The 26,016-nt window shown below is 44.3% G+C and overlaps 1 protein-coding gene across 1 annotated transcript in view; it reads left to right on the forward strand.

Moving 5' to 3' along the window:
* Nucleotides 1-22,009, forward strand: part of ADRA1A (adrenoceptor alpha 1A) — a 174,313-nt gene extending 152,304 nt beyond the window's left edge. Inside the window, exon 3 of the mRNA XM_068272419.1 lies at nucleotides 21,194-22,009. Within this exon, the coding sequence (XP_068128520.1) occupies nucleotides 21,194-21,705 (512 nt within the window). The 3' untranslated portion in view covers nucleotides 21,706-22,009. The remainder of the gene's footprint in view (nucleotides 1-21,193) is intronic.
* Nucleotides 22,010-26,016: the final 4,007 nt, after the last annotated feature.

Here is a 26,016-nt window from a genome sequence, read left to right on the forward strand (position 1 = left end):
CTTTCAGAGCAGTCTGTGAAGTAATGACATCTCCTCTGGCAGAGGAAAAGTTAATAGTCCAGGTACAGTTGAGATAATAAAAGTCAGATAACAGCCCTCTCCACGACTAACTTAGTCGGGTGAGCTTAATGGCTTGTTTGCATAGAGATAACAACTGGAGTTTCTCAACTCTTCCTGTACTGGAAACAATTACACTGATGTATCTGATCTTAATGTTTTATTTCTTAGCTGTGCTACACATACAAATCATAATATCATCATTTTTTTTCGCTTCAGTGTCTCTTTAAGTTACATACAAATTATAGATAATATTTGAGCTACAAAGGTCTTTCTGTACAACAGTCAATCGCTTTACAGCATGTTTACATCACAGTACCACTGTTGGGGCGTGGGCTGGGAAAGGGGAGGGTCTACTGAGCAATTTCAGTTCCTAAACAGTGCTCAGTCCCTTCTAACCAAGTCCAAGCTATATTGCTCAGCAAAACCTTGGGGGGACCCGTGACAGTTCTTAATTAAGATGGTACCCTATAGGTGCACATTTCGTTGGATAATCCTAAAAAGGATCCCAAAGATCTCTCAGACTCTTTACCCTTGATAATCTACCACAAACCCACTTTACACTTAACACACCTTTCTGGACTGGGCCTCCCAAAATAAGAAACAAAATAAAATATACATCAAATAATCAAAAAGGATTAGGAAAATAAAAGTGAACAAAACAAAATATAAAGTGACCAATGCACCCAGCTAGGCCACCCAAACCACTCTCCCACAATATAACTCTCTTTTAGTGCACTTTGGCCCATATGCAATTCACTTTTTCTCCCAAGTTTTCTCCTAGGTGATATTTTCACAACTTGTCATAACATGCGTTTTAAGCCACCAGCAAGCAAGAAAATAACCAAAATAAATTTGATATTGCTTTTTCAACAACTTTTAGGTACTTTTTCAATTTTAAAATGCTGAAAATGTAATTTTAAAAGAAGTTGAAAATTATCTCCTAGGAGAAAACTCAGGTGAAAAAGTGAATTGCATACAGCCCTTTGACTTTTAGGCTGAATAAGCTCTAATTTAGAGTTGTTGCAAAACTTTTACTCCAAGCAAGTGGACTCTGTATCTTGGTCAAAGGTCAGTTCACTCCTTACTGTAGCACACTTTTAGTATCACAAGACGCAATGAAACTCCTCCTCTTTCACTTATCTTCTTTAATACTGACAAGTTCTTTTTACTCTCACTGCCTTAGTAATTTCCGACTTCTGTAGGACCATGTACTTAGGTAATATGCATAAATCACACTTTGGTTCACTTCTTGTATCAAATTCTCAGTAACACTTCAGAACATAGCACAGAAGAACACATGAACTTTATCTCTTGACTTGAAACGGACTTGACAGGAACAATGTCTCTATAACAGGACTTAATGCAAGCTGGGGGCTGTGTCAGCTCTGCGGGGTACTTATGGAGCTGTTAATTTCTCTTAGTGACAGCAAGGCCTTTACACTCAAAACACTTTATACAAGCGGCAGAAGATTTCGTCACCTTAGCAGGGCAGCTCTATCTTGCATCAACAACTGTATCATCAACACAAGGTCTCTGTATCTTTAAAGCTTTTGCACACAAACAGTCTCTAGTAACAGCACTTTTAACAGACTTGGCCTCTTCAGGTTCTGGGTTGCTATATTTCTATCTCAGCAAGCAGTGGCATAGCTAAGGAGCTGTGGGCCCCGATGCAAGTTTTACTATGGGGCCCCCAAACACTCTATACATAACAATTGATACGGCGCACCAAAACCTGCCAATGGCAACTACAGTGTTAGAGGTACAAGAAGGGGATGGGAAACAGTTTTGTTTGCCCCTCCGGCCCAAGGGCCCTCATGCGGTCGCAACCTCTGCAACCCCTATTGCTACGCCCCTGTCAGCAAGCCCCTGCTGAACACTGGCTACTAACTGAACTCACACTTTAACTTGAAGTTGGCTCTAAGGCCTAATACTCATCTGGCTCCCGGGGTCCTTTCTGTCCAGACTAGCTCGGATGGACTCTGCCTCTGGTCTCCGGTCACTGTCTAGGCCAGGTTGCCTCTGCCTTACTTGCTCCACTGTAGTCTCTTCGTGACCGCCGGGTCCCCTCTTAGTCTCCGGGGTGACTGCTATAGCCGTTCTCCTCGTGGCCTCCTTTCCCGCTCCTCACCGCTGCTCCTGTCTTTCAAGTTCTGCTCTCTCTCGCTCTCTGGCGCGCTCTGGCTGGCTCTAACTTGTTCCGTCCAGCTACACCCTTCTAGCTCTGCCCCTTCGTGTCTGTGCTGTAGCTTCTGACAGGCCACGCGGGGCTTCTGGAAAGTTCCACTGCTCTGTGTGCTTTGGTCTCTTAGCAACAGTCTATGTGACCATTACAACGCCTCCACTCCTCTCCCATGCGCCGTTTTGGTTCGACAGACAAGCATCTAAGGCGAAAGTTAGTCTTAGATGCCAAAGTTACCTCACACATAAGAAATACATATATGCGAAAAGCTGTTAACAGGGATATGTTCAGAGAGTCCATGTGCAGCAATGGTGGGGTCAAGGAGGACACTGGAAGCCTCTGGACTATCTAGCTATCTATCCTATTCTTTTTCCTAGGTAAATATCTTTTTTTTTAATTTGCCTTGGGTTCACTTTAGACTTTCACTGTTATTAGAGGCGTAAAGATACAGCGAGCAGTTCCTGCAGCAGAACACCAAGCTGTGAAGGCCCCTCCTTCCAGTGCAGGTACTGTCCCTCCAGATCCAATGTTGTTGTAGCCACACCTGTTATGGGTGGGCAAATCCATGTTGCTTGCACTTAATATATGGTTCCTGGCATAAAAAGCACCTTGATCATCAGTGTCCCCCTGGGTGAAAGAGGTCTGACTTTTAGCTGGGTAAGATCAAATTTTTGCTTGGGGGTAAGCCATGATTTTTCAGTACACCTCTGAGTGCCATTGTAGTCACTCAGGGGCTACGTTTTTGTTTTTGGAGAGCAATGCTGTCACATATCTGAGGAATCGTCTGTTTGGCCGGATGGGTGCAGTCCTGGAGACCGGATGGGTGCACCTGAGGGCGACTGCTGAGTGCGGCTGGATAATCTGATGCGACGTACACGTACAACAGACAGAAGATGTAGGGATAAGCCAGGGGTTCGTTATTAGGAAACCAGTCTGAGTCAGATGAGATACAGGTTACGAAGGACAAACAGGTAGTCAGAATATTGGTAAGGTTTAAATGCAGTGGCAGTCTGGGAGCTGGAAAAGCTGATGAAATCCACTTACTGGCCAAGCAGCAGTAATCATGTGTTACTTCTAATGGTGAAGACTTGCTGCAGGTTTCTATTGGGTGTGATAACACACTGCTGCTTGGCCAGCAGGTGGATTTCCTCAGTTTTTCCATTTCTCAGTCCAACACTGTTTAAAAGCCAGGATATCCGTTCATAAAGGTATGAGTCTCTCAGGAAACAGAAATACCTGTTGCTCAGGCAATGAGCCACACAGGTCCTAGAAAGGAAAACAGTTCTGTAGGAAGAATCCTGAGTTGGTGGGTTGCCATGAGCAACCACTTGCTTAGGTTATGACAAATGCCTTCCGGTCACTAGGGATCCAGAATTATGGTACTTTCATGTTTGGGAATTGAAAAATATGCTTACAGATATGGATTTCTCTGAATAGTAAAAGGCATACATATCATCAGTGATGTTAATAGCCTATAAAATCATTCCAATATCATATAATATATTTGGAAAGCTGCTGACACAAAAGAAATGCTGATGTAACATTACAGAGGTTCTGATGCCAGCAGATCTGATTGACAGCAGGTGTGTGCATATCATTCCAGGTTCACATTGTGACCAGCCGCAGCACAAAACAGATCAATGGTGCCTGAAATAGATGCCTTCAAAGTCAGACAAGTGGGGCATCGATGCTACAGCATAACTGATTTATTTAACGCCTTTGGTTTCCTGCTGGGAGCACTTTGTCTGACAACAGCAAGCAAATGAAAAAGGACTGTCAGGCAATGTCAAATCTGGCATGCTGAAGTACGTCACCGCTAAGCTTTTCCCGGACTTCCAGGCTAGGGTGTATAATGGCCAATAACAGGGAACTCTTCCCTTCATTGCTGTATATAAAAAGCAAGCTGAAGAAAGACAAGCAGGAAAGTGATCTGGCGATAAGCCTGTTTTCTATATAGACTAATGTGATTGTGCATCCTGTAGTGCTTCCATTTTTAACTCTGTATTGTCATGCTGGACATCAGAAATGACTCAGCAGTGTACTGGGGATGACATAAAACATTCAGAAGGGATTTGCTATTAAAGGGTTACTTAAGTGAAATAAAAATGAGTTAAACTTACCTGGAGCTTCTTTCAGTCTCCTGTGCCTGCATTGTCCTTCCAGAGCCTCAAGTTAGCAGCGCCAACCCCCTCAAAGCTGGTTGGTTGTGGACAGTCGGAGGCTACTGCGCATGCACGGCCTTGAGCTGTGCACACCCTGATCGCTCTCCTGTTGCTGGGAGCATTCTGTGCACGTGCAGTAGAGATTTTCCCATACTGCGCATGCACAGAACGCTGCAGTGCATGGGGACGCGGCAAGGTGGCGTGTGGCCGGCCAGCTTTGAGGGGGTCTCCGGCTCTCCGCTGCTGGCCAGGGGGTCTTGGAAGGATGGGGTGGGCACAGTATGACTGCAGGGGGCTGCAAGAAGCCCCAGGTATGATAAACTGCCTTTTTTACCATTTAGATTTCCTCAGTAGATTCTAGTTCTGTGCAGTCCGCCAGGAGAAAAGCGTAATATAAATGTTCTGTGTTTTGTCTTACTGAAAGATAAGGCAGGGCCCATTTCTGCCTGTATGCCCCATATCCTTCCTTGGACATTGGGAAGGTTCTGCATTCTTTGAGTATTTCAGCAGTGTGTAAAATGTGTATTCAGGAGGTTTTTTTTTTTAGAAACATATGGACTCTGATATGTGTAGTTTATTTATTGGCACAGGATCAGGTTTGTACATTGACAACATGCCAAACAAGTAAGCCTGCCATACATCCAGCATCCACTGTGGGACTGCATGGTTGTCTTACTTGTCTGACATGTTGTTACTGGGTTATTCTGAGTTTGCCTAAATAGACTACACATATGTAACACATTTACAAATTCCACAGCCTTATCTAAACCTGAACTTGAACTGAAGACAAACTTATCAAACTGGTTCAGCCTCTGATGTTCTGAACAACTTACACATTGGCCACAACTCACAAAGCTCATCTCCTGCCTTTAATAAAGATTCTGTGCTGTTTTTACTGTAATCACCCTGGGGATAAAGCATTTAGTATTCACTAAGAAATTTACCTCAGGAAAACCTTAAAATAAGGATTCTGTCCTTAACCACTTGGCGACCAGAGGTTTATACCACCCTAGTGACCAGGCAATTTTTTACAATTCAGCAGTTCACAACTGTAACGGTTTATTGCTTGGTCATACGACTTAGCACCCATATAAATTTTACCTCCTTTTCTTCTCACATATAGAGCTTTTTTTGCTGGTATTTGATTGCTGCTGCGATTTTTAGTTTTATTTTATTAATTAAAGGGGCACTATGGCGAAAAATTGTGAAATTTAAAATATGTGCAATCATATACAAATAAGAAGTACGTTTTTTTCCAGAGTAAATTGAGACATAAATTACTTTTCTCCTATGTTGCTGTCACTTACAGTAGGTAGTAGAAATCTGACAGAAGCGACAGGTTTTGGACTAGTCCATCTCTTCATAGGGGATTCTCAGGGATTTATTTATTTTCAAAAGCACTTAGTGAATGGCAGTTGCTCTGTCCAACTGCCAAAAAACTATGTAGCGGGCAGGGAAGCTGACCAGCATCATTGTTTAAATCCTTTTTAGGGAATATATTTGTAAAGAGTAAAAGCCTTGCTGAGAATCCCCTATGAAGAGATGGACTAGTCCAAAACCTTTTACTCTGGAACAAACATACTTCTTATTTGTCTATGTTTGCACATATTTAACATTTTACAACTTTTTGCCATAGTGCCCCTTTAAAAACATAATTTTTTTTCAGTTTCAACAAGTTTTATTAAGGAATAATACATAAGATTACCAGACAGTATCAAAGCGGTACAAAAAGTATAGTAAAGTAAGAATAATAATGTTGGACAATTTTTGTTTTTTAATTTTTTTACTCATGTCAAAGTTTAGGACATGATTAAACATTGAAGGAAATTCAACAGAATAGCAGTTAGGGATTTGGAACGGAAGAGCTCCAGAGATGAGAGACAGAGTTAATAAGAGTTAATAAGTAGTATTAAAAACTGTATGAGTTTCTTAGATAAGGGAGTGCGGCCACTATTATCTCCCCTATAACAGTGCATCCAACATGACTTCCTCTACTCATAAGAAACATGGCCACAGCAACACCCACTCTTAAAGCAAACTTGAACTGAAAAATAAAAGTAAAAATAAACACACATCATACTTACCTCCCTCGTAGTCTACTCGTCAATCTTTTTCTCCTTTCCCATGTCCTGTTTGTCCACTCTAATCAATGGAGTTCTCGGTTTTAAAAATGGTGATGACCCCGTAACAGCTTCTAGGTCACCACTCCATTGAATTTTGATAATGCCTACTTGAGCCATAGGGAAACATGGAGATTACTTGGCATTTCAGTTATCCTTTTGGTTATAACTGACAGTCACTGATATAGTGGAAAAGGGCCCTAAGGCTTTTAGCTTCCTGAGAGACAAATATGACTAGATCTAGTCAAAACTGTAAGGAATCGTTGTTAGAAGAAAATGGTGAGCTTCTGAGAGGAACTGACAGCGAGGTAAGTTTGTAATATTCAGTATACATCATGTGTTTATCTTGCTAATATTATAAATGCGACAGTTTGGATGTTTGTTACTCTATCACGCAACAATGGCTAAACGGATTTGAATAAAATTTGGCACACACATAGTACATTACCTGGAATAAAGTATAGGATACTTTTTATCCCCATATACAAATTTCACTGGGAAAATGTAAACTGCAGCTATTCTTATACTGTTAATGGTAGGATTTTCAGTAGGTGACTGGCATTAATATTCAGAAAAGTAAGTGGAGCCGATAAAAGCCAATCAAAATTCACCTATTGATTTTCAAAGGGAATATTTAATTGCTGTCATTCTTGCACTGTTAATGGCACAAGCCTCAAACCTGGTACAGTTGTTCATTGGGTGACGGGTTCAAATTCAGAAAAGGGGGTGGAGCCAGAAACAGCCAATCAAATTAGTTTCATTTCAGTGCAAATTATGGATGCAAAGACTGCAAAGCTCACAAACTACCGTAGGTCATTGAGTAATTGTGTCTTGGGGTTAGAAAAAGTGGGTGGAGCCAACACCAGACAAATACATACCTGGGCAACGCCGGGCCATCAGTTAGTTTTAAATAATTTTACCCGGTTCAGGTTCCCTTTAAGGGTGGCCCTATGCCAGCTTCTCTTCCCTACAGAAAGCACATGCAGCCTTCCACTGTTGATTGAGGCCAAAGTTTAGGTAAAGGATTTCTTTTTCCTTCTTGCTCTTCTCCTGTTTTCATTAGGCAAACATTCTAGGGTGCCTCTCTAACCAGAGGGAAATATTTAACACACGTTTGAAGCACTCGTAATTTAAGCAGGCCAGCTAAGCCCCTCTGTCTCTGTTTGGTTAAAGGAACAGCCACTTGAATCGGGAGATTGGCTCCCTTGCTTTTCTTTTCCGTAAACTAAGTGGACCTGAGTGTTTGTCATTTCTACATGGCGCAGAGCTGTGAAAGTGGTTTAAGTTAAAGCAGATCTGGAGTGTCTGAGATAATCTCCGGCAGATTAGTCCTAGTATGTATAAACTGTTTACATTAATCAAATGAAGTCAGTGTGCATTAAGGAGACACAGGTCAATAGAAAAAGGATTTAAGAGCACTTATTAGATAATACGTCTGCACTGAATTGGTTAACCAATTTTGCAGATCTGCAGTATATAAAGCTGCACTTCCAATCCAGGCAACAAGTAAAAATGCTGCCAAGTAAACACTGACGTTGAAGTGGAGCTAAACTTTTAAAAATAATGTTTCCCACATTATTAAAGTTAAAGGCAAGATTGTCAGCCATAAAATAAGATTCCATTTACCCACTGCTCTGTGTTTATTATGCAGTCTACAACCTGACCCTGGATTGCAAGCATTCCAATATAATCATAAATGTAATTAGTGATGCTGTAATTAATCTTATCGCAGTCAGCCTGGCTCTATTTGGTACATTGCCAAGGATAGGGAAGCTTGTCATCTCCCCTCCCACATTCCTGCTCCTCACTGACTGGCTGAGGGCAGTTCAGTGTGAAACAAGGCTGAGAAGGGAAATACACCTCAACCCTCTGCAGAAGCTGCTGAAATACGATCTATGGTGTGCTCACATGTGTTGACAGAGCAAGCTAGTGCAGTTTCTAGGAAGAAAAAAAAGTAAGGGGGAAATGACATTGGGATTGGCTTCAGTCAGATACAGTAAAGACAGAAAATGCCTGGAACCATTTTCTCTTTATTCACTGAAATCAAACCGTGGACAGTACAATAAATATGTTATGAAAGTAGAACAAGTATTTATCTACCTATTTATGTGTTTTTTCCCTGGGATAGTATGGCTAATTGGCTGTCCCTGCTGCTTTAATCCCCCAGTAAAGGTGCCCCTACCCTTATAGATGGGTACCAGATGTGGCCAAAAGATCAATATCTCTAAGATTAAATCTGATCAGAGAGGGATCTATAACTGCCACACACTAGATATAGATAATTAATAGATTTCAGCATGAAATGTAATAAAAATCTATTGAACCGCAGTGTTGCACTGTTCGAAGCAGTTTGCCATCGATCTGTCACCACTACTTATCAGCCACCAATCAATATCTTCCATTCGATTGATTCGATCAGCACAATCGATATCTGGCAGATTTGATCTGCCAGGAATCGACGAGAATTTGAAATTGATACGATTTTTCTTTGCTACCTTAAAGGGACTCAGAGCTGGATTAAACAAAACGCTTTATATAGACCTGGGGCTTCCTCCAGCCCCATACGCCCGGATCGCTCCCATGCTTCTGCCCTCAGTCTTCCCACAGCTCCGATACCAGGTCCCCGCACTTCCGTCAGTCGGGGCAGTCTACACAGAAGTGCGCCCTCTACGTATCATTCCAGCGGCTGCTGGAGAGATACGCAAACAGCACACTTCTCTTACGTCAGAATGGCTCCGACTGACGGAAGTGCGGGGACCTGGTACCGGAGCTGCGAGAACACTGAGGACGGTGGCGTGAGAGCGATCCCTGCGTATGGGGCTGGAGGAAGCCCCAGGTATGTATAAAGCGTTTTGTTTAATCCAGCTCTGGTACAATTTTTAAAGGACATATATGGCAAATAAATAAATATAGCTTTACTTACCTGGGGCTTCTTCAAGCCCCTAGAAGTCATGTGTTTGCCTTGTGGCAGCTCTGAACTTCTCCGGGTCCCGCTGGCTGCCTCTGCAGTATCGCCCACCCCCGATGGGGGACTTTAAAAGGAACTTGTAGGACCACCAGCATGATGTGGCAGTAGAAACATGGTAATAAAGAAATACTATGAAAAGGTGTACAGGCTCATATGCGCTCAGACCTCCCTGTTATTATTCTGAACAATATCTTAACTTGAGGAGGGTTTTTTTTTGTTTTTGCTTTTGTTTTGTGGGGTCACACAGCTATGCTAATTTCAGAGCCCAGTGTTGGTCTTAATTAAAAGATAGCATGCAATGTCACCGCCTATACAACACAAGAATGTGCATAACATCTAGTCTCAAAAATGAATGTAATTTGCATGAAATGAGCAGATGACCAAAATAGCAACAGCCCTTGTAATGACCGAAAGGAAACCATCTGTTCTTCACACATTCAGTGATATGGGAGAAATGTCATCTATTTTATGCATTTAGAGGAATGATGTCTTCTGCTAGCATTTGAGAAAAGAGAACATCAGCTGGAGATGTGGGTGTGTCTGATACATGGAATATTCAGAAGAGATGCGGAATCCTACCACTATCTGGAAAGTTTACATAGGGGCTTTTTTTTCTATGGAAATGAGCTTAGGATATCCCAAGGTTTCCTGCACCTCTTCAAGGGAACCCAAGGGGATGGACATATGGAGGCTGACATATTTATTTCCTTTTACACAATGCACATTGCCTGGCTGTCCTAGCAATCCACTGCCTCAAGTGTTTTTCGTCATAGACCCTGAACAAGAATGATTAGCTGCATGCTTATTTCCAGTATGTGATTCAGACGCCACTGACCAGAAAGATCAGCAGGACTGCTGATTGTTTAACAGGAAATAAATATGGCAGCCTCCACATGCCTCTCACCTCGGGTTCCTTTAAGTTCATTTTCATGGATTTTGCTTTTTGAGGCTGTTTTTACAAAATGTTCAATGGAAACTCGAGCAAAAGTGAAGCCATTTCTTTGAGAATCCTGTCATATTTTAGCTGTTAAATAATTAAGGATTCTGACTGTTCTGGGCAACTGCTCCTACTGTGCTCCCTCTTAAGGAGGAACTCCAGTGAAAATAATGTAATAAAAAATGCTTCATTTTTACAATAATTATGTATAAATGATTTAGTCAGTGTTTGCCCATTCTAAAATCTTTCCCCTCCCTGATTTACATTCTGCCATTTATCACATAGCGACATGTTTACTGCTGGCAGGTGATGTCAGTGGAAGTAGCTGCTGCTTGCTTTTTTGGCAGTTGTAAACAGTTATTTCCCACAATGCAACAAGGTTCACAGACAGGAAACTGCATGTGAACCTTGGTTCTCACAGTTTCCTGTGGGAAGGGTTTCACCACAATATCAGCCATACAGAGCCCCCTGATGATCAGTTTGTGAAAAGAAATAGATTTCTCATGTAAAAGGGGATATCAGCTACTGATTGGGATGAAGTTCAATTCTTGGTTACGATTTCTCTTTAAATCCATTGATAGATACAGTAGATCAGGCTTCCCAAGTCATGTTTCACATCAGAACAAGTTTGAGGATTTCGGCAATGGTGTTGATCCATTGCTTTGGGAAATGAACTGATCATGACCTGATAAAGGGGTCCTTTGAAACCTTTATTAGTTCATCTTCCCACTGCTTTCCACCTACAACAAGAAGCCCACAATCTGTCCTTGGCTAGTACTTGTTGTAAATGTTCAAAAATTGTTGTAAATGTTCAAAATCATACTGATAGGTTAACAAGCCTAGGATATGGAGGGGACATTAGATAGTGAGCCCCTCTGAGGGACAGTCAGTGACATGAATTGATCATTGTACTCTGCAAGGTGATCCGAAAAGTCAGTCAGGACTAAATAACAAAATAACAACTATGTTCCCATGGTCTGTTCCTAACCTGCTCAGCCTTCCTAACCATTTCACCAGGAGACTCTCTTCACAGACTTCCTTCTAGAAATCTGGATAGATAGAATAGAAGGTGCCTTTTTCTGCACTGCAAACAATCTTCTTCAGTATAAAGTCCTTCAGAAATGTATTCAGTAGCAGATAACCATTATTTAGGCAACAGCTGTCATAACATCATAAAGGAAGCCACCATACTCCTGACAATTTACATCTAGACAAATGCATTTTATGTCCGCTTTTATGTGGTTTTTTCACTCATGAAAGCAGATGAAACTGTTGTATGCATCATTTGTCACCACGATAATGACCTTTCTCACCTTCACCATCTACCAGCCAGTACAAGCTGATGCATAAAGTGCTTTTCAAGGAGACGCGGCTGTAGGGGCTCGAGATTGAACTCAGTCTGGCTCTTTGCATCATAACTGCTTATTAGTACTACTTCAACAGATTGGATTCCAATTTGCCGACCTATCCACTTTCATTGATTCCAGTCTTATTTTACAGCACACCTGAAGTGAGGAGGATATGGAGGCTGCCATATCTATTTCCTTTTAAACAATACTATCTACCTGGTAGTCCTGCAGCGCTTTCTGGCATCAGTAGTATCTGTATCACACACCTGAAACAAGCATGCAGCTAATCTAGTCAGACTTCAGTCAGAGCACCTGATCTGCATGCTTGTTCAGAGTCTATGGCTAAAATGATTAGAGGCAGTTGGGAAGCTGAAAACTTGACATTAATTCTGCTTCTATATCCAATTCACAGTTACCAAATGGGAACTTTCAGAGTTACATTGCTTGAGACTCTGCAAAAGCTTCATAATCACCCGGCAATTATCTGCTGGATCTCTGTCAGCCGACTGCACGGCAACAGAGCTCTTGCAATGCTGTACACATGAGTAATCAGCCAGACGCGTATGTTGCTATTTGGGGGGGGGGGGCAAAGTATTGAGGGACGGAGCGGCTTCCAGCGGGGACGAGGGCGGCAAGAACAATGGTGTCATGCTTTGCTAATGATCCGACATGCCAGATTTTTAGTGATCGCTGTACAGCCAATGTACCCATGCTAGTGTGACCACCCAATCCTCAGCCATGGCGGTCATCATAATCTACCACGGCCGAGTTCAGACCAGCGTGGGCATGGGCCTTGAAGAGGCACTTTAACCAAGGATTGAACTTCCTTCCAATCAGTAGCTGATTCCCCCTTTCCCATGAGAAATCTTTACCTTTTCTGGAATAGATCATGTCAGCCTGTATGGCTAATATTGTGGTGGAACCCCCCCACCACCACCACAGTATGATGTCATGACCATAGACAGTTTGCTGTCTGGGAGCCTTGTTGAATTGTGGGAAATAACAGCCAAGCTAGCACTATCTCCCTCTTTGCATAGAACGCTCAGTAACAAACATTCCGTTCATAACACCTGGAAGGACTAAAGATGTCACCACCAGTGATAGAATTCATAATGTAAATCATGGACAGAGAAGATTTTACAATGGGCAAACTCTGACTAAATAATCTATAAAATAATATACATAAACCCCCGATCACCTATTTGAGAAAAGGTAAAGTTTTCTTGAGGGAAAGGGGGTATCAGCTACTGAGTGGTGGGATAAAGTTCAACCCTTGGTTACAGTTCCTTTTCAAAGTTTCTAATTCAGAAGATGTATGAACAGAGATTACAATATGTTGTAATATAAACTACAAACCTAGAGTTCTACTTTAATATATAAGCCTTCTAGCGTGCTGCTGTTATGTTCTACCACAAATGACAGAGTGTAAGAACAAAGCTGCACACAGAGGGGGGTATACTCAGAAGACAGCCAGCCGCTACATATGATAAAATATTACTAAATGGGACCAACGCTGATAATAAACATTATGTAGTACGACACTTTCCCACTCCTAATTTCCATGATTGCCAGCTTCACTTCCTCTAAATGCGATTTTGTGCCATTATATAGATTTTGTGCCATTATACAGCATGCGACGCATATTCTCCTCTGTGCATCCACCTCAAATTATACCACCATGTCCTCAATTTCTCAAATCAATTCAATATGAAACTCCACAGAAATGATGATCCACTTTAAAAGAATAACATGACTATAAGAATGTGGCGGCTGTAATCCATGCGACCCTCTGCAGTAATTTAATTGGGAGATAATGCTGCATTTTTATAAGGTAGCATCGATCACCAAATGTCTAGTCTGTCTGGTACAAGAGTTTCTCTGCGTGGGCTAAAGAAACGCTGATTACATTTCCCTGTTTAGTGAATACAGCCTGGAATGTAATGTTCTGTAAGTCAGGCAGAAATAGCCAGCCATTTCCTTGGCCCAAAAGAAAGGAAGGGGGTAAAAGGGGAACTAAACTCAGAACATCCTCCCTGCCAGGTAAGGACTAGGACCTTTTGGCCTGGAGGGAAAACACAAACTAGAGGCCCATTTTCACGGCAGCCCGGGCCCAAATTACATCACACACGTGCCCCTCCTGCTATATGCCAAAAGTCACATGGGAAATACAGCAAGGACACATGAGGGACAGCGTGACAGGTAAAGTATAATGCACTGACAATGGGGGGGGGGGAGCACATAAAACATTTTGAGTTATAGTGGCCAGGGATTCCGTCGCGTTCATTGTTTGTGATTATCGCACTGGATCGACCACATCAGCCCGAGATTTCCCAGCATCTCAGATCGATACTTTCAACCAATTTCCACCCGAAATCAGACCGATATATTCCCACGGACCCTGCAGGCAAGCCTTTGCTCTGCATCATGCTGTTTATATTTACCAACTTGCCCACCCTCTAATTACTCTGTAATTAGGCATTGATTTCCCTCGGCCAGCCTAGTGGTTCACATTGCCTTATACAAAAACATGTACCAGGTACTGTACCAGCCCTAAATCATTAAATGAGAGGCAGCCTGGGGGGAAATTTTCCCCCTTCCCCCTGGCCAGTCCTCCCCTGCTCCCTGCTACAGATTAGCCACAGCATGATAAGCTTTATGGAGGAAAAAAAATCTTCAATACAATTTATGGAAGTCTAAAAAATAACTGGAGTTTCTGGTTTCACTTTTTCAGGAAGCACTTAAAGGGTTGTTTGTTTGTTACAACCTATTTTGTATGCTTAACTGGGAGGGGAAAGCCTCTGTATCCTCCTGTTATGATTTCAGGATGTCGTTGTCCGTGCCACCAGTGGTAGGCGTGGGCTCTCCCAGGGTGCGGAGTCTAAGTGGCTACGGGTCTTCACCAGAGCACCCCGCAAGGGATGTTGGGTCGCTACCCCTAGTGAGCAATGGACTACATTAGCTGCCTATTAGCCACCAGGTTGTGGCCCCTGGGATTGCTCCACCGGAGCCAGAGAGAACAACCGTCCACTTGAGAGGTTCAGACAAAGGCGTAGTCGAAGACAAGCTGAAGTCAGGTCAGGCAGCAGACAGGCAAAAATGGAAGTCAGGCAAAAGGTTAGGGCAGGCGGCAAACAATCTTGAGTGGTAAACAAGCTGAGGTCGGGACAGGTGGCAATTATCATAAGTCAGGAACGGGCAGGATCGGCAACGGATAATCAGAAATCAAGAAGACTAGGCTCCAGCGGTTACTGGCACCAAGCTGATCAGAAGAAACCGCACAGAATGCCACCAGCAGTTCACTTAAATACTTAATTCAAAATTGGCACTAAGTACGTGCATGCGTGCTAATGCGGACACCCGTACATGTGCACACACTGTAACAGCCAACAAGGAACCGCCTAGATAACATAAAAGATAACGTAGACGTACGCGCACGCAATCGCGGGCGACAAGTACTGTAACGTCTCCAGAGGCTTTGCCTGTCCTCCTCAGCCAGGCTGATCCAGCAATGAGACTCCTAAAAAGCAGGTGCAATGCATCTGCACAGCAGCACGGTTTCGCTCGAGCTTCAGCAGAAACAGCTGAGCCCGATCGTGTCCGAGCAACTGCGCATGTGGGAGCGGCTGACAAATATTTTTTTCGGGGGTCTCAGAGCTGGTGGAGGAGGACATGAGATGTCTCTGGAGGAACTAGAAGCTCCCCCCTCTTGAGGTGAGTCTCCAAGATAGGCCGTAGCAAACCCTCCAGAGGTGAGTACCCCTTAGAGGCACTTTTCTCCTACAGGTAGACTGTAATTGCCAACTTATTATAAACGCTTTATACACAATTGTGCTTTATAGGTAAAGACAACTGAAGGGAGAGGAATATGGAGGCTGCCATATTTATTCCTTTTTAAACAATACCAGTTGCCTGGCAGCCTTGCTGGTCTATTTGGATGCAGTAGTGTCTGAATAATACCAGAAACAAGCATGCAGCTAATCTCGTACGATCTATCAGTAATGTCAGAAACACCTGATCTGCTGCATACTTGTTCAGGGTCTATGGCAAAAAATATTTGAGGCAGGGCTGCCAAGCAACTGGTATTGTTTATGTTTAAAAGGAAATAAATCTTGCAACCTCCATATCCATCTCACGCCAGCTGTCCTTTAAATCGCGGATTAATGAAGCCATTTTGTCACTTTCTCTGAAGAACATTCTACCTGCAAAATGAGGCTATAAAAACGTCAGCCTGTTTGGGTTCAGTGAAGGTTAGAGATTGCATGCAAGATATCTACAAGGTATAGAGAAGAGTGCAGTATAACTGGGTATGACGCACTGACAGGACTAAAGTACAATGAGATGAGACAAACAAAGAGGGTGGAACTGTAATAGGCAGTGGCACGTATGGACACAGTGCATGTCAAGGAAGATATGCTTAGCAGGACTCAGGAGGGGATTAATGTTAGAGTTCCAGATTAGATTGGAATATGATGTGATATGAAGCACTGAGAAGATTAATGTTTAATGAGGGGCAGAAATGTCTGAAGTATAATGAGGTTTAGAGATCCTTGAGGTCTACCGTCTAGATGAGACATCATTTGATCAGATGACTGTCAGTTTAAAGAAAACCATGGCAAAGATTACCTTGAAGTGCCTTTCCACTTCCCAAAGAAAAAAAAAACATAATAAGATCATCTCTACATATTTAAAGTATTTTAACAAACTGACATGCCTCAGGTCATTGCTAGGGATGGCGAGAACGCTCTTGTGAAAAGAGAGGGCATCCTGCAGTGTGCTGGAAATTACTGCGGGATCTGCAGGGGTTAAGTCACCTGGCCCCTCCTGCATTCCAATGAGGTCTACGGTGTGTTCCATTGGGTTACATTTCAGCATTGAGAGCCGGAAGTTCCAGCCCTGAATGCGGAAGTGTAAGCAAGAGCATTCTCACTCACTCCTAGTCATTGCTCCTTGCCTCTACATCATACATGTCAAACTTCGGCCCGCAGGCCAAATCTGGTCCTCAAAGCCATTAAATTTGGCCCTTAAGGGGTTTCACCACTTTGCATTATGCTTGGCCCACTCTAGACCACCAAGGGAAGCTATATTGGAGGTGAAGCCCTAGAAAACCAGTGAATCCATATGGGGGAGATAGGGGGAAAACACTAAACACTAGGGAACTGTATAGGGGAGGGTGGGGGCCACTAGACACCAGGAAACTGTATAGGGGAGGCAGGACCACTAGACACCAGGAAACTGTATAGGGGAGGGAGGACAACTAGACACCAGGGAACTGTATAGGGGAGGGAGGGGGGCAATTAGACACCAGGGAACTTTATAAGGTGGCCAGTAGACATTGAGGGAGGCTCATGACTTGGTAACAAATGTTCTGTTTCGGCCCACTTTGTATTTGAGTTTGACACCCCTGCTCTACATGTTATATTGTGAGAGTTGTATTCCTTTGCAGTCAGATGCTAGTTAACCACTTGAGGACCCACCCTTTACCCCCCCTTAAGGACCAGCGCTGTTTGTTTGGATCTGTGCTGGGTGGGCTCTGCAGCCCCCAGCACAGATCCTCGGCCACACAGAGCGATCAGATCGCCCCCCTTTTTTCCCCCCTATGGGGATGATGTGCAGGGGGGGTCTGATCGCTCCTACCTGCAAGCATTTTGCGGGGGGGGCACCTCAAAGCCCCCCTCCGCGGCGACATTCTCCCCCCTCCCTCTCCTACCTGCTCCCCCGGGAGATCTGGGCTGCACAGGACGCTATCCGTCCTGTGCAGCCAGTGACGGGACGTCCCCTGTCACATGGCGGCGATCCCCGGCCGCTGATTGGCCGGGGATCGCCGATCTGCCTTACGGCGCTGCTGCGCAGCAGCGCCGTACAAATGTAAACAAAGCGGATTATTTCCGCTTGTGTTTACATTTAGCCTGTGAGCCGCCATCGGCGGCCCGCAGGCTATTCACGGAGCCCCCCGCCGTGAATTGACAGGAAGCAGCCGCTCGTACGAGCGGCTGCTTCCTGATTAATCAGCCTGCAGCTGGCGACGCAATACTGCGTCGCTGGTCCTGCAGCTGCCACTTTGCCGACGCACGGTATAAGCGTGCGGTCGGCAAGTGGTTAAATGGGAGAAAACATTTCTCCAAATGCTGAATATGTAGAGTAATGCCTATAACTGTAGTAATGTAGAATAATCTCCGGCGCTCCAATTAGTCACTGAGCGCTGCTATATCTGTAATTCTCATCACGACCTGTGTCTGTGCCCAAATGATTGGTACATCGCGGTGCTGAACTTAGCTGATCCCCCACTCGCCGTGAAGACTTGTGTAACTTTATTCCATCAAAGGCAATGATCCATAAGCATTATTGTTTTTAAATCAAGTAGTAAAATGAAGGGATATGATGAATTTAGCTCTTATTTTGTATGAAATTCCAGCTCTCTTCTATTCGAGATAGAGAGAGAAAAACAGAGAGAGAAAATATCGTTGTCATTAAATTGACTGAATGTGAAGGTAATGGCCGTGTCTTTTTCAACCTGTTTCTGTCGCCTTGTCGCAGTGTTAACTTAATCTTCTTTCTGCATTCTTTGATTGAAGGTAGATATAGGATTTGGGAAAATGATTAATAACCAAGCAAAAACCGTTCCACATGCAGATGCCAAAATGATAGTAAATGTATTATCCTGTTCCAGTGTGAATAAAACATGAGTTACTTCAGTCTCTGTTACACTAAGTCTGATGGAAGGAGCTGAACTGTCTCAAGCATTTTCAGCAGTAATCTATTTTGTTAGCCAGTAAGACGCATCATTTAACTTTATTTGTCTGCTTCTGCAAAAGGCTCACATACTACAACAATCCATTTCAGCCTTTGAGGTAACATAAATATTTGGCTATATTTTGAAGGCCCTGTGAATATAAAGCACCTGAAATAATGGACACTTTAACCACTTGCCGACCGCACACTCATAACGTGCGTCGGCAAAGTGGCAGCTGCAGGACCAGCGACGCAGTACTGCGTCGCCAGCTGCAGCCTAATTAATCAGGAAGCAGCCGCTCGTACGAGCGGCTGCTTCCTGTCAATTCACGGCGGGGGGCTCCGTGAATAGCCAGCGGGCCGCCGATGGCGGCTCGCAGGCTAGATGTAAACACAAGCGGAAATAATCCGCTTTGTTTACATTTGTACGGCGCTGCTGCGCAGCAGCGCCGTAAGGCAGATCGGCGATCCCCGGCCAATCAGCGGCCGGGGATCGCCTCCATGTGACAGGGGACGTCCTGTCACTGGCTGCACAGGACGGATAGCGTCCTGTGCAGCCCAGATCTCCCGGGGGAGCAGGTAGGAGAGGGAGGGGGAGGATTTCGCCACGGAGGGGGGCTTTGAGGTGCCCCCCCCGCAAAATGCCAGCCAGGAGGAGCGATCAGACCCCCCCTGCACATCATCCCCCTAGTGGGGAAAAAAGGGGGGCGATCTGATCGCTCTGAGTGCCCTTTGATCTGTGCTGGGGGCTGCACAGCCCACCCAGCACAGATCACCTAAAACAGCGCTGGTCCTTAAGGGGGGGTAAAGGGTGGGTCCTCAAGTGGTTAAAGCAAATCTAAAGCATGCTAAGTGTTAGCACGCCAGTGAAAAGCCACTTAGCACGTGCAAACTGGCTTTGCATGCGCTAATATGCGCGCAAGAGTTTGCGCACGTAAAGTTTAACAGTGCGCGTGTAAAGTTTTGCGCACACCGTTTCGCGTGCAAAATAGTAGCGTGATAAGCATACTTTGCACGCAAAGCAGCTGATTTTGCACGCTGAGTGGTGCGCGTAAAACTTTACGTGCACAAACTTTTTCCGCGCGCTAAAATAGCAAGGGATCAGTAACAGCTTTGCCGTGCAAACTACTTAGCACCCTAGTTTGCACGTGAAAAGCTTTTAGGCGTGCTAACTGTGTTGGCACGCTTTAGTGAATCAAGCCCCATATGTAGCAAAGAAAAGGGTCTCATACTGTTTTCCAGAACAGGAAGAGTTAAGAAACTTCAGTTGTTATTTATACAAAAGTGCTTCTCTGACCCACTGGGTCGTATACTGTCCTGTTTTCTGAAGCAAAAGTGAACCAGAGACGAGGCACCCTCATGTATTTTACCATATATATCAGTGGTAACATTAGAGAAAACACTTACCCAGCTTTCTGTTACATTCTTCACTGCTCAGCTTGCTTGTTAGCAGCCCTGATAAAATCCCTGACTGAGCATTCAGTCTGGCTTTGCTCAGGAATCATTATAGCTGAGTCTGTCTTCTCTGATGTCTTTTCAAGTCCAAGCCTGGTGCCTTCTGGCTCTGCTATAATGACTCAGCTATAATGATTCCTGAGCAAAGCCAGACTGAATGCTCAGTCAGGGATTTTATCAGGGCTGATAAGAAGCAGGCTGAGCAGAGAAGGATTAAACAGAGAGCAGGGTAGGTGTTTTCTCTAATGTCCCCACTGATATATATGGTAACATACAGGAGGGTGCTTTATCTCTGGTTCACTTTAAACAGCCAAGAAACAGTGAAAGACAAGCTTCAGGTAAGGTTTTACTGCAGAAATATTCAAATGGTCATTATTTTTTCTTTATTTATAGCTTAACCTCCCTGGTGCTCAATTTCCCCAGGATTTCTGTGCAAAATGTGATCAAACTAATTTTCTTAACCTTTTTTTTCCTGTAACTTGTCAAAATGTGTCAAGCAAGGGTCTAGTGCACAGTGCAAGAGAGTATTAACATGTATGCACGTCAATACCGTTTGCAGCATGGTTTGTTACATAGTTATTTGGGTTGAAAAAAGACATACGTCCATCGAGTTCAACCAGTTTGTATTGATGTGCATACCGCCAATGTCAACACCACCAGGGAGGTTAAAAGACAGAGTGTGGTTTCTAAACTGCAAATATGACATAATGTTGCAATATTATAAAAAAAGCTATATAACTGAAATTAAAAAAATATGAGACTCTTTTCTTTGCTTATAATGTTGTATTCATTATCCGTTCTACACGTACAATTCATTATATCATAAGTTTTTTTTGCCTCAGGTTTGATTTAAAGAGTAAAGTGCAAGCTAGACGAAAAAATAAGATCCACTTACATGGGGCTTCCTCCAGCCCCTGGCAGCCTATGTGTGTGTTCTGTGTTCCAGGTCTTCCTGCACTAGGCCCCATCCTTTATTATATAAAGTTCCTTTGCTAGAGCCTGAGTGGTTTTATACTGGGATTGGAAACAGGGGTGTGGCTTAATACAGGAAGGGTGAGTATGTACACAGCAAGGGACTGAATGTACATGTAAGACTTACTTGTATAGCGTATGAGCTAGGTTTAAAAAAAAAAAAAAAACATAAATAGATGGAAATTGTTTAGTTCTTGTTCTTATCTGTTAAATGTGTTTTTTGACATTTCTTAATGCTCACTTATTTTTATTTAATTTACAGGCTCCATCTACCCTCCAGCCAAACCTTCAGTTACTATTTTTAAAATCACATTTTGGCTGGGCTACTTTAATAGCTGCATTAATCCTGTCATCTACCCGTGCTCCAGCCGGGAGTTCAGAAAGGCCTTTCAGAACATTCTGCATGCTCGCTGTTCACATCGGAGGCAGGCCTCCAGTAAATACTTAGCAGGGGGCATGCTGAGCAGCCCGGTTCACCGAAGTCCAGATGAACAAAAAGACGTGGTGAGGATTCCAGTGGGCTCCGGGGAGATGTTCTACAAGATCACAAAGTCTGAAGGAGTCTGCGAATGGAAGTACTATTCTCCAGTCCCTAGTCCATCTTCTCCGTACGGGCCACCAAAGGACTTCACAAACTGTTCAACAGCCAGAGTCAGCAGCAAATCCATTTTACGGGCCTGTTGTATCAGCACAGAACAGACACAACCGTGCCGTAACATCCCTACCATAAAAATACATAAGATTTCTGTGAGTGAAAATGGGGAGCCTGTCTGATTTTGGAATTGAAACCGTTCAACCTCATTCCTCTACCTTAAGACATGGGGTGCATGCCAAGCTGAAGTTATATGAGTCTCCATCACCGTCAGGTTCAATATCAACCAGCACCATTTACATTCCATTCTACTCTATCTGAGCCTCAGTTTATTGCTTCTTATTGACTGAATAATTACCGTAACTTAGGACCTCAGCTGATGGACAATGCTGCTAGAACAGCACCTTGGATGTGGATGCATGCATTGAAGCTATATTTAAAGAAATGTCTTCATGGTGCTATGTCAATGCAGAATAAAGTGATGAGGATGTGATGAATGAAAAGCAAATGTCAGATATAGTCACATTTATATGCAATGTTGTCTGTGCAAGTTCTATGCATATTTGTTGTGGTCACATTGGGAGTGGTTAGGATGATAAATCTTCCATGGTCAGAGTCCTCATAACACTTACACCATACATACAAATGTTATTGTAACTGCAGCAACAAGCCCACTGTACAAAGCAAGATCCACCAAAGTTACTTTTGTTTTACATGTTATGTCACAGATTACCCAGCAAGCTCATGGTGAACCATAACTCCTAGCAGTGTGTAAGGGGCTACAAAATACCAAAAAGACCTCTTACTAAAATGTTATGCAAAACTGGAGACGTGTATCGTTTACGGGGACAACAAAGGATGATTTGCACATTTAGCAGTGATGCATTGTGGGAGACATCATATGCTCACTCCAACCTGATTAATCACAAATATCTTGTTTGTTGTTAATATGTTTTAAGAAGGCAATCTTTTGTTTTGCATGTTATGTCAGAGAGAAATCATATTATTTATGAATATAATGCATGGCAATTTTATCAGTACTTGCGCAATTGACGTAGCACAAGTTGCACAAACCTTACAACCCATTTTTTTTAACACCTTTATTATAAGCGAATGTCAGGATAACAATTTGTTGGTCAAGCATGACCCATTACATTGTACATCTCTGAGTCAGAATAGAGACATAAATACAGATAGTTGTGATAAATATTAGTTATCACTTTTCTGCCTCAACATATGCATATCCAGCTGGTGGCTGGATAGTGTAATGGTTAAGGGCTCTGCCTCTGACACAGAAGACCAGGGTTCGAATCTCGGCTCTGCCTGTTTAGTAAGCCAGGACCTATTCTGTAGGAGGCCTTGGGCAAGTCTCAGGAGACAGATGCAGACAGATGCAGAGTCTAAAGGCGAGCCGGGGTACGGCAACAGGGTATCAGATTAGCAAGGTACAAGATCAGAGTTCAGAAGAATGGTCAGACAGGCAAACAGGTCATAACAGATAATCACAATCAAACTAGTACTTTAAACTATCAACAGACTCTAACTAAGTGTAGGATTACAGCTCCAGCTGGTCCCGGCACACTTTCGGATCTGACTCAGGTCTGCGTGCTACCACGTAGTGATCGCAACGCCAGACAACCAGCAACTGAACAGCCAGCAGTATATATACACAGACACTCTCCAGCACCTCCCTAAGTGCTGGACCAATGGGAGGACACAGAATTGTCAGCTGAACAGCTTGGTCAGCTCAGCTGACCTTCTTCTGGTTGCCATATAGGCTCTGCCTCTCTGCGCGCACGTGCGTCATTCTGAATCTTGGTGGACTATCAGTCCCAGCCACACCAGTACTGTCTTGCAATGTATCCAGCGAACCGAGCGTGGGAGCCGCCGCACCACTCACTACACCAGCGGCGGCTTCCCCACGCTCACCCCCCTTGTCAGGGACACTGCCATGCGGCAAGTCCGCCACCTCCAATGTGGATTCCGCCGCTCCCAATGCGGATTCCGCCGCTCTGCCTATGCGGCATGCGGCGGTTTTTCCGCGTTGTGACGCCATGCTGGACGCGGAAACAGCCGCCTCACCATGAGAAGCGGCGGCTTTTCCCGTCTCTTCACAGTACCCCCTCCCCCCTCCTGAGGAGTGGACTCCGGACAGCTCCTACCCGGTTTCTCGGGATGTACGGCATGAAACTCCTTTCTTAATTCGTCCGCATGCATGCGACTCCCAGGTACCCATGACCTTTCCTCAATGCCATACCCTTTCCAATGCACCAGATATTGTACTGAGTTATGTACAATGCGTGAGTTTAAAATTTTCTCTACTTCGTACTCAGGTCGGTCATCCACCATCACAGGAGGAGGATTGGGACCCACATGAACTGCCGGCTTAAGCAGGGACACGTGAAAAGATCTTACGCCTGGCATGCTGGCCGGAAGATCTATGGCATAAGTGACGTTGTTGATTTTCTTAGTCACAGAAAACGGACCTACAAACCTGGGGCCCAGTTTGGCTGATGGCTGCTTCAGGGTCAAGTGACGTGTGGACACCCAGACTAAGTCCCCTGGCTGAAACTTCCATTCCAAGGAACGTTTCTTGTCAGCTTGACCTTTCTGACTTTGAAACGCCTTCTCCAAATTATTCTTAACAATTCCCCAATTGTCCCTGAGTGACCTCTGCCAGACCTCCAGTGCTGGAAACGGAGTGGAGGCCACTGGCAAAGGAGAGAACTTAGGCAACCTCCCGGTCACCACCTGAAACGGAGAGAATTCCGAGGAGGAACTTTTCAAGTTATTGTGCGCAAATTCTGCGAATGGCAAAAACTTGACCCAATCGTTCTGCACCTCAGCAACATAGCACCTCAAAAACTGTTCCAAAGACTGATTGACCCTCTCCGTTTGACCATTGGTCTGTGGGTGGTAGCCCGACGAAAATGACAGCTCCATGCCCATTTGATGACAAAATGCCCTCCAAAATCCAGACACAAATTGGACTCCCCGATCTGACACGATGTTTTCCGGAATGCCATGCAACCGGAAAATGTGGATGATGACCAAATCGGCCAGTTCCTGAGCCGAGGGGAGTCCTTTTAGGGGCACAAATTGGGCCATTTTGCTAAAGCGGTCGACCACCACCCAAATGACCGACATGCCTTCAGACCTGGGAAGTTCCCCCACAAAATCCATGGACAGGTGGGTCCATGGCTCACTCGGGGTGGGAAAAGGCTGTAACCTTCCCACAGGTGCCAGCCGGGAGGGCTTACTTTTAGCACATACCGCACATTCCCTGACATACTCCATACAGTCTGTTGCCAAGGAAGGCCACCAAGCACACCTGGCAACCAGATCCTGTGTTCTGGAAGCTCCAGGGTGACCAGCATTCTTATGGGCGTGAAACATCTGCAGGATCTGAAGACGAAATGGCAGAGGAATAAACATAACCCCCTCAGGTTTTCCCTCAGGAACATCCTGCTGAAAGGGACTTAAAACCTCTGTCCAATCTTCCCAGGTTTCTGTTGCTGCTAACACTAACCTCTGCGGGACGATGGACTCAGGGGCAGGGGCTTGTGCTGTCTCCGGCTCAAAACATCTGGACAGGGCGTCCGCCTTAATGTTTTTGCTGCCTGGAGTGTACGTGATTATAAATCTGAACCTCGTAAAAAATAAAGACCATCGGGGCTGACGGGGACTTAATCTCTTAGCTCCATCGATATATTCAAAATTTTTGTGATCCGTGTAAACCGTGATTGTATGTTCTGCTCCTTCTAACCAATGACGCCATTCCTCAAAAGCCAACTTAATGGCCAGAAGTTCCCGGTTGCCTATATCATAGTTCCTTTCTGCTGGTGAGAACCTGCGGGAAAAATAGGCACATGGGTGCAATCTGCCCTGTAACCCTGAACGTTGAGACAATACAGCCCCCACCCCAACCTCTGAGGCATCAACCTCTACAATAAAGGGGTAAGAAGTATCCACGTGTCTCAAAATGGGTGCTGAGCAAAACAACTTCTTTAGATTGGAGAAGGCTGCGACAGCCTCAGGGGACCAGTGGCTGGTATCTGCCCCTTTTTTTGTGAGACTGGTAAGGGGTGCGATGATCTTAGAGTACCCCTTTATGAACCTTCTATAGTAATTCGCAAAACCCAAAAATCTCTGGAGGGCCTTCAGCCCCACTGGCTGCGGCCATTCCAGGACAGCTGTGACTTTAGCAGGATCCATTGACAGACCTGAGGTAGAAATCACATACCCCAAAAACGTGACGGATGTCACCTCAAAAATACACTTCTCCAACTTGGCATAAAGCATATTCTGTCTCAGCTTGTTCAGCACAAATTTAACATGGATCCTGTGTTCAGAGAGGTTGTTAGAGTAGATTAGTATATCATCGAGGTATACCAGAACAAATCTCCCCAACACCTCTCTGAATACCTCATTGATAAATTCCTGGAAGACGGCCGGCGCATTACACAACCCGAAGGGCATCACTAAGTACTCGT

This window comes from Hyperolius riggenbachi, chromosome 3 (genome assembly GCF_040937935.1).
Source record: "Hyperolius riggenbachi isolate aHypRig1 chromosome 3, aHypRig1.pri, whole genome shotgun sequence".
In the NCBI taxonomy this organism is placed as follows: Eukaryota; Metazoa; Chordata; class Amphibia; order Anura; family Hyperoliidae; genus Hyperolius; species Hyperolius riggenbachi.